The 12757-nt window shown below is 39.3% G+C and overlaps 1 protein-coding gene across 6 annotated transcripts in view; it reads right to left on the minus strand.

The window, feature by feature from the left end:
- TUB (TUB bipartite transcription factor) overlaps nucleotides 1–12757 on the minus strand; it is a 135554-nt gene that overhangs the window by 15348 nt on the left and 107449 nt on the right. For 2 of the 6 annotated variants that reach the window (XM_066551872.1, XM_066551870.1), the window contains exon 4: nucleotides 7758–7892. The exons of 2 other annotated variants lie outside the window; for them this stretch is intronic. In XM_066551872.1, coding sequence (XP_066407969.1) covers nucleotides 7758–7892 — 135 coding nt within the window. Of the gene's footprint in view, nucleotides 1–7757; nucleotides 7896–12757 lie in introns of all 6 variants that reach the window. 2 more of the 6 variants (XM_066551869.1, XM_066551871.1) reach the window with 1 other exon arrangement.

A 12757-nucleotide genomic window follows, 5' to 3' on the forward strand; every position in this document is an offset into this window, starting at 1 on the left:
TGGAGCCTTCATCCTCTTGAGATGCTTAAATCCCAACCAGGCACCAGGTCCTGAGCAACCTGCTGTGAGCAGGGATGAGGGACCAGACAGTGCCCAGAGGCACCTCCAGCCTCCCATGCTGTGATCCTGTGACTCCTGACCACAGCCAGAAAGAAATTATTTACCTCCTTATGGCTGTAAATCACCTCCAAAGAGAGAAAAAGAAAATAAAGGGCGGGGGGGGTGTTCTTACCACAAGCCAACTTCATTTTGTTTCTTCAGGGCAACGAGGTAAAACATCAGGCTGCAAATGTACTTCAGCTCTCAGTGAAGACACAGAGCTGGAATATGTTACTAAATCAGCTATATAAAAATGCATTTCTGTATCTATAAAAATGGTAATATTTTCATGATATAGATATTTTCACTTAATAGATATAATAAACAGCATGAGCTGTATACTGCTGCTGTTGTGAAATTTTTGTTAATAAGCAAGCAACATTGTGGAGAGTCAGCAAGCACTACAAAAAGCTAATTCAGTAAAGGAATATGGTGCTACTCACACCAAACAGAGCTGAATAAACCCTGTGAGAAGGAGCTGCAGGGACTGGGATTTTTTTTGGACTGTGATCTGTAGCAGAAGTCTCCAAGAATACCATTTCATCCTGCTTTGCCAGCAGCTGTCAACTTGCATTAAAAGACAGCTGGATTATACATTTAGCATGCTTAACTGTACTTTGCAATATCTGCTGTCACTGCCACTGCAATACGAAGCATAAGTGGGAAGAAGAGTGGTTCGTATCCCCAGGAACAGCACTGGCTGTGCAGCCACCCAACAGTCTGACAGACATGCAGTCTGACACTGCAGAGGTGTTAAACCCACAGAGTTCAAGACCACAAGGAGTTACTGCTTCATCTGCATTACACAGACCCTGGCAATTCCTGCACCAAGCCTGCAAATTCTGATTCACTTGCAGCAAAACTAACAACAACGACTAACAGCAAATAAATAATCTGTCCATCCAACCTTGAAGGGCTAGATAAAGTCCATGGAAATGTCTCCGTGACCTTGCTAGGATGACAATTTCAGAAGCAGCTCTGCATGATACAGAATGAACAGTATCATCTTCTGTGCTGCAGGTATAATATAGCAGTGAAAGAACTGCATTTTCTTAAAATTTATCCTAGGAGAAGCACCACTGCAAAGGTGCTCTAGAACAGACAAGTAGCTGCTCAGATCCTCCGTGGTATTTTTAACAGCTTTACAATATTAACCATTATCATTACAGTTGCTGCCTAAAGATAGGTTCTTACCTCAATACTCTGAATTTCAAAAGTGTTAAGCATGCATGAGTTTAACAAGATGCCTCATGCATATCATACCTAGCCCCTTGTTAAGCACTGGATGATACAAACCTAATTTTGAAAGCACTTTTCAGAAGGAACAAAACACCTTAATTATTCCTCTTCAAAGCAGACATTGATCTGCAGCAAATGAAATGCCTTCAGCAGCACTGGAGATTGCACTGAGGCTGATTTTTCCCCAGTGCCTGCAGAACATCTGCACTCACATCCCATGCTGTCAGGAACATCGTGTATTATTAGGAGTCAGGACAAAGGCTGCACTGGCAGGTTACAGTTTTAGAGAAGAAAAATCAATTTCAGTGTTCTGAAGAGTGCATCACTGGTAGTGTGTGTTATTAAGCATTAGGAATGGTTCCACTGGTGAGCACATTTAAGGGAATGAAATATGTAGCAAGACAGAGAGGATTAAAAAAAAAAAAGGAAAAAAAAAGCCTCTGCTGCATTAGAACACTCTAGGTGCAAATGCAGCTTTAGCTAGTTAATACTTGTGTGTGTGCATAATCTTTGTAGCTACACATGCATGTGTAAAATGGGATTAAATGCAGGCACACATACACATTTTTCTATATCATGAGATATAAGTGCATCTTTGTAAGCCATAGCTCAAAAGGCAGCTTTGCCACCACTTACCAAATGTCTGAAAACACCTCCAAGCTTGTGCAACCATGATATTCAAGGGGCATCTCTTCCCCTGTTTGCCTCACTGACTCCTTTTCATCCACTCCCTAGAAGATTGGTTCTCAGTGTAATAAAACCAACCACTCATCTCTAGTTTCTGTGCTTAAGGACATGGCCAAAAGAGGCAAAGAAGCTGAGTGGGTTGTGCCAAAAGAGTTTTTATTGCTATGATCAGCATTTTTTCACAGTGCTTCCCAAAAATCAGATAGAGAGAATGTCTGACAGAGACAGCCTTGAATACCTGCTAAGAAAAAAGGGGAATTTTTTAGAGGCAAATGTGAAGGAGGGCAGAGAGGAAAGAAGATTGGAACAACCCTCAGAATACCAGTGCCTTCAGAAAAGGCCTTTTGGTACACTTTAGCATGATCATGTCTCAGATGAAAACCAGAGGTACCAGAAAGGAAAACAAAGCAATACCAGGGAAAAAAGAAAAGCATCAGTAAAAGAGCACTGCTGGCATTTATAGCCTGCAAACTACTATTCATCAATGTCTGTATTCTCTTAGACCTAAATCTTCTAGACAATATTTATAAATAGGCAGCACCAATCTGTTAAAAGCTGGTAATCTAAACTCCTGGATGGCAAAAAAGATTACATATCAGGGAAAGAACATAGCATAGAAAACAAGTAATTCTGCTTTACAAATGCAGAGCTGCAGGACAGGGAAGTTCTTGTTCTAATTTCATAGAGCGTTTAAGGCACAAGTTTGATGGATGAAGCTGGACACACTGCTCACAGACTAAGAATATGATTAATAAAATGATCTGCCCTTTGCAGGACAGACCTGAAGAATTGACCAAGGTCAGGCAGGAGCCCTCTGGAAGAGAACACACATTTCCTGAGCTCAGTTACTGCTCTGACAAAGGAGTTATCCACATCCACATGGATAACACCCAATGGTGTGGGTGCAAATGCTATTCAAGACCTCTGCAGAGCAGCTCTCCCTCCAACTGGGGAGTGGCAGCACAGCCCTTCAAAGGATGGCCTGCTCTGAGGTCAAGGACAGGGAATCCCAGGGAGATCTGACACCAGAACAAAGAGCTTCCATCCTTTAGAGAACCTGGCTTAAAGCAAACCCTGCTGTCAATATTTTCTAAGCCACTTCCCATTATATTCCTAGGGGCTGTGCATCCACTGACAGGGGTTCAAGCAACTGCAAAATTACAAAGGGATTTGTTCAGAGGGAAAGGGAGCAAATAGAAATTCTTTTTTGAAAGGATGTCTAGAAGTGATTTAGTCCAAACCTCCACTGGACTATTGCTAGCACCAAATCAGGACAATAAAAGCAAATACCTGAGCACTAAGCTCTATACTTACTTTGATGCAATCTAAAACAGTAAATAGGAACTATACATTCATAAATCTTTACCCTTAGGAGGTCAAAATTACTTCTTCACAATCAAATTCATGTGTTGCCAAAGCACAGCCTGAAAGGTTTGTCAGATCTAGAAATTACAGGAATTCACTTGTTGTTCCTCCTGCCCTTTTTATTTAGTGCCCAGGGAAGCTGAGATAAATCTACTTTACATGGACTTCCCTCCCCCCATCAGAAAGGAAGTGCTACAGTGAGAAATGATGCTCCTTCCCTACAACTGCTGCTGCTTTCTGAGCCAGCCAGTGTTAATGTAGCTGCTTGTTACATAGGAAAAGGGGACAGGATGCACAAATCAAAACACTCAGACAGGCGTGAAAGAGAGAGAGGAAACATGGGAGAAGCCAACCAAATCAAAACATGGAATAGCCACCCTGGCAGGAAAAGCTCTGTGTGTCAGAGCTGCTCCTTGGCTTCCTGGCTCCCAGAAAGTCAGCAGGAAATGCACAATGTACCACTTACATTTAAAATAAAATTGCTGTGAAATTATTGTTTATTTTGATATTTTAAACACATCCAGGTTCTGATTTCACTGATGAGAAAGAAATCTTCATTTATGTTGTCCATGGCAGCTCAGAGCAGAATCTCCTAGAATTTTCTTAGAATGTACTTACATAGTCTAAGTGCAAGAGCTTTGGGAAGAAAAACCAAACCCAAGCAACCACCAATGATTTTCACAGAATGATTCCTGAATTTTTATATCAGATTTCACTTTGTATTAACTCTTGTTTCTCATGCTTTTCTGGGTTTTTTTTTAAAGTTCCATTTTTTTCTTCCTGATTTGCCCCATTCACTGCACTCAGCCAAAAAATTCACTTTATCCTGTATATTTATCAACTTCTTCGTAAACCTTTCCAAACAAAGTAATGACACCACTATGTACCTGTAATACTTTCATGAATCTCCTTTTCTAAAGACTCATCAAGACCTCTGATAGCTAAACATGCTCTGGTTTTGTAATATTATGTAGGGTGCATACTTTTCATAGGTTCCTGCTGCAAATATTTTTACTAATTTGCATGAATTTTCTGTTGAACCACCCAGTGATGCTGTACATGGGGTTCACTGTTATCCTGAATCACCCCAATCTGCCACAAATCAAACCAAAATTTGATCCACCATCTCCATTTGAAAGACAACCATTTTACATATGCATTTGTTACATCTGGGTGTTTTTTTTTCCAATACTGAATATTTTGCTAAGCAATAAACTGTGAGACTGAAGCTTTCAGAAATATCAGTTTAATGAGCTAAGCTACTACAAAATGTCATCAATTTACTGCAGTTCCAGGCTCTGTCCCACAAAAATTATGGTTCTTTTTAAAAATAGGCACAGTGCACAGTGCATACTGCCATTAAGAAATACCAGTAATAATCACAGATTTAGAAAAAATTGCTGAATACCATGTTACCCATCAGAGAATTACAAAGTGCACTGACATGAGCAGTTAGCTACATTCCTTTTCCTCTGCCAGTGTAACCTCATTAAACCTGATATTTCTCTCACGTTTGTCTTCAGCACATTGTTCTGATCACAGCTTCATCACTCTTCAAGCCACTTAAAAAAGCATTACACATCTAAAACCAGAGTGCACTCATTACACTACAGCTTCAACAGCTACTCATGTATAATTCAACAATTTTTGCTCTGAATTAGCTTCTTATTCATAGGATCTGGTCTAAGTGCTCTTTTTTCTTAAAACACAAAGAGCTGGGCTATGCTTACAAAGGGAAGGTCCACTATAGCTAAATACTAACAAAAACCTTTAAAATGCTATTTTAGCATGTTAAGTGCACTTACCCCTCAGCATTCATCCTGCTCATTTACAGGACATACAAAGGTTACACTCAGAGTGGAGACAAACCTGCAGTGATTGCAAAGCTAAAAGCAGAACCTAAAATTTCCCAAGATTTGCTCTAATTACCAATGAACTCCCCCCAACAAAATCCCTTGTGTTAAAACATGGCATAAAACCACTGCATCCATTTTTATAGTTAGATCTGAAGTTATTAGCGAAACTATTCAATACTGTTATAAAAAAATCTTAATACTCACATCTATTTTTAAAAGTAACTGAAAATTAATACAAGTTCCACTACAGGGTTCTGTTGCCACTTGCATTTTCTTCATTCCTGAATTCAAAATTAGCTATGTCTGTAGTGGATTTATCAGCAAAATCCCTCTGGAATTTTAAGGATGCATTTGGTTTTATTTTTACATGCAATGAAAAAAAATATTTTGCAGCTTTGATAAGGATGGAAGACTGGAAATCCAGTCATAATCCTCCCAAGTTTACAACACTGTCAAAGGTACACCAGATATTACTCCAAGGGTGAAATCATACATGAATGAACAGCAAAATCCCAGTGTACAGAAAAAGTAGATGAGCTGGATGAGGGGCTATGTGTAGCTCTGAATGTACTTTGACTGGCTTTTATTTGCTTCTAATCATCAACATGAACTTCAGGAGAGAAAATATTCAGCATTTTCTTTGCTATAATTGACATATAATTGATGAATAACACCTCCACTCCCTGAAAACTTGGAACTGATGGGCAAATGCTGAAGACCAGGGAAAAGCTCCCATAGCAGAGCAGGTTAAGCATTAAGAATTGCATCAGAGGTTGAGGTTTCTTGGGCTAAAAATATTAGTTCCCAACACATGGAGCAGTGTCAGCATGCCAAAGTTCTCAGTCTACACAAAGTGACTTCACTTTCACTGACACAACTTGCTTTTATTGACATAGGCTAACGTTTGCCTGCTTGGGGGACTTTTCAGAAGATGAATAAAACTATAACTGGCATGTGAGAAAAATACTGGGTGTTACCTGCTGTGGGATAATAAAAGAACTGTGCAGCACAATATCTTCAGTTCTGAACACAGTACAGATACAGGCATGTCAAAAGAGGCATTATATGAGATAAAACAGAGCCTCAAGGCTATGCCATAGCCATGATTTAAGTATTGGCTCACATAATGCTCCCTTTCAGACTTTCTTTTAAACCAGCAAAAGAATTTTTACTCTTCAGCAAGATGTACCTCAAAATAAAACTTGGCATTTGTATTACCACACTGGAATGCCATTACTTTTTACATTAAACTGGGAAACGTTCGCTTTCTGTTCATTTATTTTGCCAATAATTTTTACACTGAGTTAATTTTACCTTCGACACACAGCATCTTTTCTCAAATATATGAACAGCCTTTAGCTCAGGGCCAGGCTCTAAAGCCTGTATAACCTGGAGCTTCCCTTGCAGCCAGAACTACAGAGAGATGTTGTAGATTCAGATCTCAAGAATTAAGCTGCAATACCCAAGGGATTTGACTAAGGTAGGCTCAAGTCCTGCAAAATCCCTACAGATAAGCCCCAATACATTGACCTCAATAATTAACCTTATTAGTCATTGCTATCTTTAAAGAGACTTGTCAAGGATATACACTACTTTCTCACTGAAGCAACAGTGGAGAAACTGTTGGACATGCACAAGACAGGAATACAGTACAGCCCAGGCAGGACAGTGTTACAGTGGCCTTATTCAAGAACTGCAATTTATTGGAAAATTATTTCATTTCATTAGTCATTCAGCACCACATAAAAAGTATGTGGTACAACAGCCTCTCTTTTTCTGTGTGTGTAAACACACATACATATATATATATATATTTAATTACCAATAAAGTAGCTCATTACTTCTTGCACCTAGCTCAAATTGTAAATCTAAGAGTGGCAATGTCATTTCTACCTACCCTTTTGCCATTACCAATAGTGTATTTTTTTCATCTACCTCGTCATACACAAAGTCATTGCAGATAATTTTTCACACAAACACCTCCCATTTGTCAGCCAGGTGGGACAAAGTAACACTGAAGTAATAACTTGAAAAATCCCTTTGAGGATGTTATCTCAGTTTAGTTGAACTGATTTTCAAAATGTCCCCTTAACCTCTAATTTGTATAGTTTAAACCTCACTCAGAGTCTCGACAGAAGCAGCTGCAATTTAAGGCTGCTTCTCCAAACAAGATTACTTTCAGATAATCTAAAAAAGCATACTCTTATAAGATGATTCTCTTCTTTTTACCACTGCAAGAAAACACCATCATCTTTCCTTCAGAACTTTCTTCCTCCTCTGCAATTTGAACACTCTCCTCTGGAAAAGACTCCATTTACAAATTTTTTGACTCCAAGGCTGTATGTGCCCAAACACGACCAAGTCACATACACTTTCCAACCTCAGAAAAATTTCAGGAAATTACTTTTAGACAATTTTCAGATTTTCAAATAAATTATACAAAAAACAAGAGAAAGAATTGACAGCAAAATAATGAATTTAACATCTGACATGCAGCTGCATGCAGCTAACCTTTGTGCTTCCCTTTTTTCTCCTTTCTGGTGCTGCTACTCTGACAGCTCGCAGCTGCTGCCTTGGTTTTTTTAGTTGGTTTCGGAGCTTGGGCGTCCACTACCACCTTTACATCTTCCTGTTCAGCCTCCTGCACTGCTTCAGAGATTCAGGGTACCCCAGCAAAAAAGAAAATAAACAGAGAGAGAAGAGAGAAACAGAGAGAGACGAGAGAATGAATTGAGAACTTTGCAAAGGCATAAGAGAGAAAGCAAACATAGCAGAGTTTGGTATTTCAGACAATTCATGCAGTGAAGAGAGCCAAGTAAACCAGAATTTGCAAAGCCACAGTAAAAATCTGGAAGTGTTAGGTTAGCTGAGATATATGTCCTTACATTTTTCTTCCTCACAATAATATATCAACTCCTAACTTCCAGTCCAAAAGTGACATCAGAATATTATTGTGTTACTGGGCTATTGTAGGAAGCATTTTTCCTCACAGTAAAGCTCTGCCAGAATGATCATCTACAGAGGCAGCATGAAGGCAGAAAAAATTTATTTTGACTTTGTAGCACCCATGCTTAAAGCTACATCCTAACTCTCTAAACAGGGAATCATCTGAAGGTTACTTTCAAAGCACATTTTGCACAGTCCTGTAACACAGCATGATGAGTAGACTGGCCATGCATTTGATGGTGAAACTATACCCAAGCTGAATTTAAAAACTCTTCCTACTTTGTAGCATACACAAATTAATTAATTCCTTGGAAGGACTCTCTACAAAACATGCATGGCATAAATTGTGTCACCATAATTCATGCAATGCTCCTAGTTTTCAATGTAAAAAGAGGCTTTATCATTTTCCTAAAAGCACGACACACTTTGAAGGTAATATTTGAGTCTCTGAAAGCCACACACACCATAACTCTTTTCTCTGGCTAGACCAAACCTCAAAGTTAGATAAATATCACAATTGCCTTCCTGAAATGCATAAAGAAACTTCACAAACCTCACGCCCCAAACTTTAGGTGGGCACCAAGAGTTTTTGGGGTTGGCTGCTGGTCACTGGTAAGTGCCAAGCCCATTGGCTTTATGTGCTGGCCGTGTTTCTCTCCCTGGCACATAGGCTTCCCACCCTTTTTTTTTCCCCAAACTAAACTACTTTCTTTAAAAGGATAAAAAAAGTCCACTAAGGACCATCATGGGAAAGAACTGGTTCTCTTAAAATTACTTTTAAAATATCCAGACAAACTTCTTAAACTCCCAAAAGACCAAATGATTCTCAATGACGTGTGGACTGACACTTTTCTCTCTCTGAAGGGGGAAATTCTCCCTAAGCTTCTGGTCTGTGAAGCAACTTTCCTCTTTAGCAAATCCTTCAAGCGCACGAATAGAAATAGAAACACCAGGGAGATTCTCAGAGGAGAAAGATGAAACAGATTTAGTCATGTCTGTGTAGACTGCAGCTCCCAAACCTGCTGCTACCCTCCCCAGCACAGCAATCTGTTATGAGTAGCATTGCATTCACAACACAGCAGGCACCTGAGGCACTCAAACACACGCTCCTTTTCTCATTGTGCAGAGGAAGGGCTCCCTTCCACAGAGAATATACATTAAATTTTTACAGGAGAGACTTGAAGTCCAAAGAAACAGCCTGTCACCGCCCAATTTTTCATGTCTGCCTTTGTCAAACACTAATCACAGGACTGCAATCCCTTTGCTGAGTGGAAAGGAGCAGTGGAAATGAGTAGGGCAAAATCAAAGGAGTGAGTGCCCAGGGAAAATGGCACATAAAAGACACAGTACACTGGGTCCTACCTCCACAGGCATGGCAGCCTCAGACTATGCAGGGAACCAGAGTCAGCTCCCCACAGTCTTTAAATAGAGGTTATTTGCCAACCCAGCATTTATGCTATATTTGTACCTCAGTCTCTCTCTAAAAACTAGGCTGTGTTCTTTTAATTGTTTTGAAGATGGTAATCCATGTTACAATTAAATTCAGTACTTTACAAATGACCTATATTAAGTGGCTAGGCAGTTCTCTAAATAATTTTAAATCTGGCTGTATTCATTCACTCAAAAGAAGCACCATTTACTTGGTCCAAAGCAATTATCAATCAGCAAAGGATGAAACTTTCTGACATTATTAATCTTCTCTATCTTGCCAGCCATTCTTTCATTTTACCAGTAAAGCCCTGATGTTTTTTGAGTTACTTTTGCCTCAAAACTTCGAGCAAGAGGCATCTGGTTATAAATTCAGTGAGGGAGGTCCATAGGACAGAGAAGAGAATATTTCCATTGCTTTACTCTGTAAGGCAGAGAACAGGATTTCAACCCAGTAGCCATTCTGAGACCTTGGCTGCTGTCTGTGGTAAATGTGCCTTTCAGACAAAAGTGATGGAGGCTGCAAAATAAGATTCAAATCATAAAGGTAATGATACTCTGCCTGGATTCATGAAAGGAATTGGCACAGGATGTCCTGTTTCCAAAGGATACATTTCTGAGCATTACCATTACATTTAAAGTACTACCTCTATAATAAATCCAAATTTAATCCCAACATGCCATCTCCACCACAAAACCACCTCATTCTTAGCTTTTAGCTATTTGGCAAATAGCAGACCTCAGCTAAGGCTCACCCACTCACTCATGTTTTCTCTGGTGTTGCCTGCAGATACCAAAGAAAGTTTGCTTTCTGTACAAATTCAGTTCAGAGCACATCCTTGCATTTAGGCAAGCTCCTGTCAACAGGCCAGCCAGGATTTGGATCCTTGCAGCCTGCAGACCCAAAGGGACAGTTCTGTGAGCCTCCCCTGCTCAGTTGGTCCAGCAGGCTTGGATGTGGAGCAAAGTGAAAAATCCTGTTTTCTGTTTCCAGTGCTCTCTCCTGCCCTGGAGAGTTGGAAGCAGGACCATTTCTAAGGCCTGTGTACTCACTCTGCAGCTGGTCATTAGCATGTGCAGCTTTGAACTTCTCCAACCAGCATTCCTTCCAGGCTGCCTTTGTGGAGATGAAGCAAGGCAGAGAGGCCGTGTTTATCCCCAGCCACGTTGTCAGGGGATCAAATGTCTTCCCCTCTGCCCTCTGCTGCATCTTTCGATCATTATCTAACAGACTGACAAGAATTTCCCTTCTCAGCAGGATGGAAACCTTGAGGTTAACTACAGCCTATGTTCTCCACAGGCTCTAGATAGCCCATAAAACAATTTACAGCTCCCTGCAAGAAAGCCTGAATAAAGAAAATGAGATAAACTGGCTCCCTAAGTAATATTCACTGATACAACCATATGATCACATTCTTTGCTGGACATCAAAAAGTTAAAAACAGTGATAGGCAGCACCAGAGGATAAATAAATTAAGAACCTTAAAAGCAGCTATATGGGGATGAAATTTCAGAGACTGTCACTCAAAAATGCTTTAATTTCAGTACAGCTACCCATTTAGGCAGCTTTAAAAATCCCTACTGACGTTATCTTAAACAGCAGGAGACTAGATTTGAAAATCTATCCTGATACTTCATATGCCCACCCCAGATTATTAACATCTTCACTTAAAAAACACAGAGATTTCCCTTTTCCATAAGAATTATTTGTTTGTAACAGAATTTGCATTCAGACAAGAAAAAAAATGGAGGAGCAAGTACTGTAGTGAGTCAGCATTCCAAACAGAAAAATCCACTGGACTCTCAGACCTGGTATTTCACTCTAGTTTGAACTTAATAAACTGTAAAAAAAAAGGTTTTGAGATAAATGCCATGCTTACAAATAAAACAACTATGTGACTTTAATTTCAGTACTATTCATCCATGTTCATTATATCAAGTACTGACTACTAACCTCAATAGAGTATTAAAAAAGTATTTTTTGGGAGACAGAAGGGAGCACAGATTGCAATATTAATTCAGGATCTAAGATGAAAAGAGGAACAAACAGCAAACTGTCTGTTAACATAATACAGGTGAGTATGGAAGGGCTTTGTGAAGGCAGACAAGGGCAGTGTCCCAGCTTTGCCATGCACCACCAATGTCCTAATTCAAAAAAGAAACCTTCCCATGAACCAGTTCTGTGATGGACAACACTCCAGGTTACAGGGATAAAGCCACAATGCACAGCCAGATAAAAGGATGCAGTTTGTAAGCATGTGAGTAAACTATGATGCAGACAACCCAAGGTCTTTTTCAACTCTGTAAATTACCCACATATATTTATATGAGTGGATGAAAATGTAAAACATGCCTTTCCATCTGGCCTTCATGATGAGAAGTTCACACAGGAAATAAGTTTCGAAGCAGCATGAATGAAAATGCAGATTTCTTTTTGCCATTTATATGGCCATATTTCTTGATAGGAGTGCTTGTACACTCTTATGATCTTAGAGAAGGAAAAAAAATCTTTGAATCATAACTTACCAATCTCTATCACATAAAAATGCCATGTGCTAAAAAAAAGGGTGCTTATGATCAGTACATTATGCAAAGAATGAAGTAAATGAAAAATCACAAAAAGAAAAAACCATTCTAAAATTGTGCAGTCTGTCTGGAAAACACTTTAAGTAGAAAGAGGCTGAACCAGACATTGAGGTATGTGAGGCAAGTATAAGGCAAATATTCATTCTATTTACCAACATCCTCTCAACAATAAAAATGAAACCCAGAACAAGTACCATGCAAAGAAAGATCAACTACAGTTCAGTCAGTGTGTACCTTAACAACTCAATGGGAATTGGATGTCTTTTTCTTACTGTTGCCTGAGAAGCTCTTGTGTTTCACTGTAAGAATGGCTTGTTGCATTTCTTTGTGAAGTTCTAGCCTTAGTCAGTCTAGCTGCTTATTTGGGCTGTTGCTCATTCTTAGTTTATTTAATCAACTTTGATTCTGAACTGGTCTACTATTTCTACAATCATTTAAAAGACATTGGAGTCTATCAGAAATATTCTGAAGATGGGCAAACCCACAATATTTTACAGTGCAATCAAATATTTCTATTAGTTTTACCTAGACCACATAAATAGTTAAATACA

This window comes from Molothrus aeneus, chromosome 6 (assembly GCF_037042795.1).
Source record: "Molothrus aeneus isolate 106 chromosome 6, BPBGC_Maene_1.0, whole genome shotgun sequence".
Classification (NCBI taxonomy): domain Eukaryota; kingdom Metazoa; phylum Chordata; class Aves; order Passeriformes; family Icteridae; genus Molothrus; species Molothrus aeneus.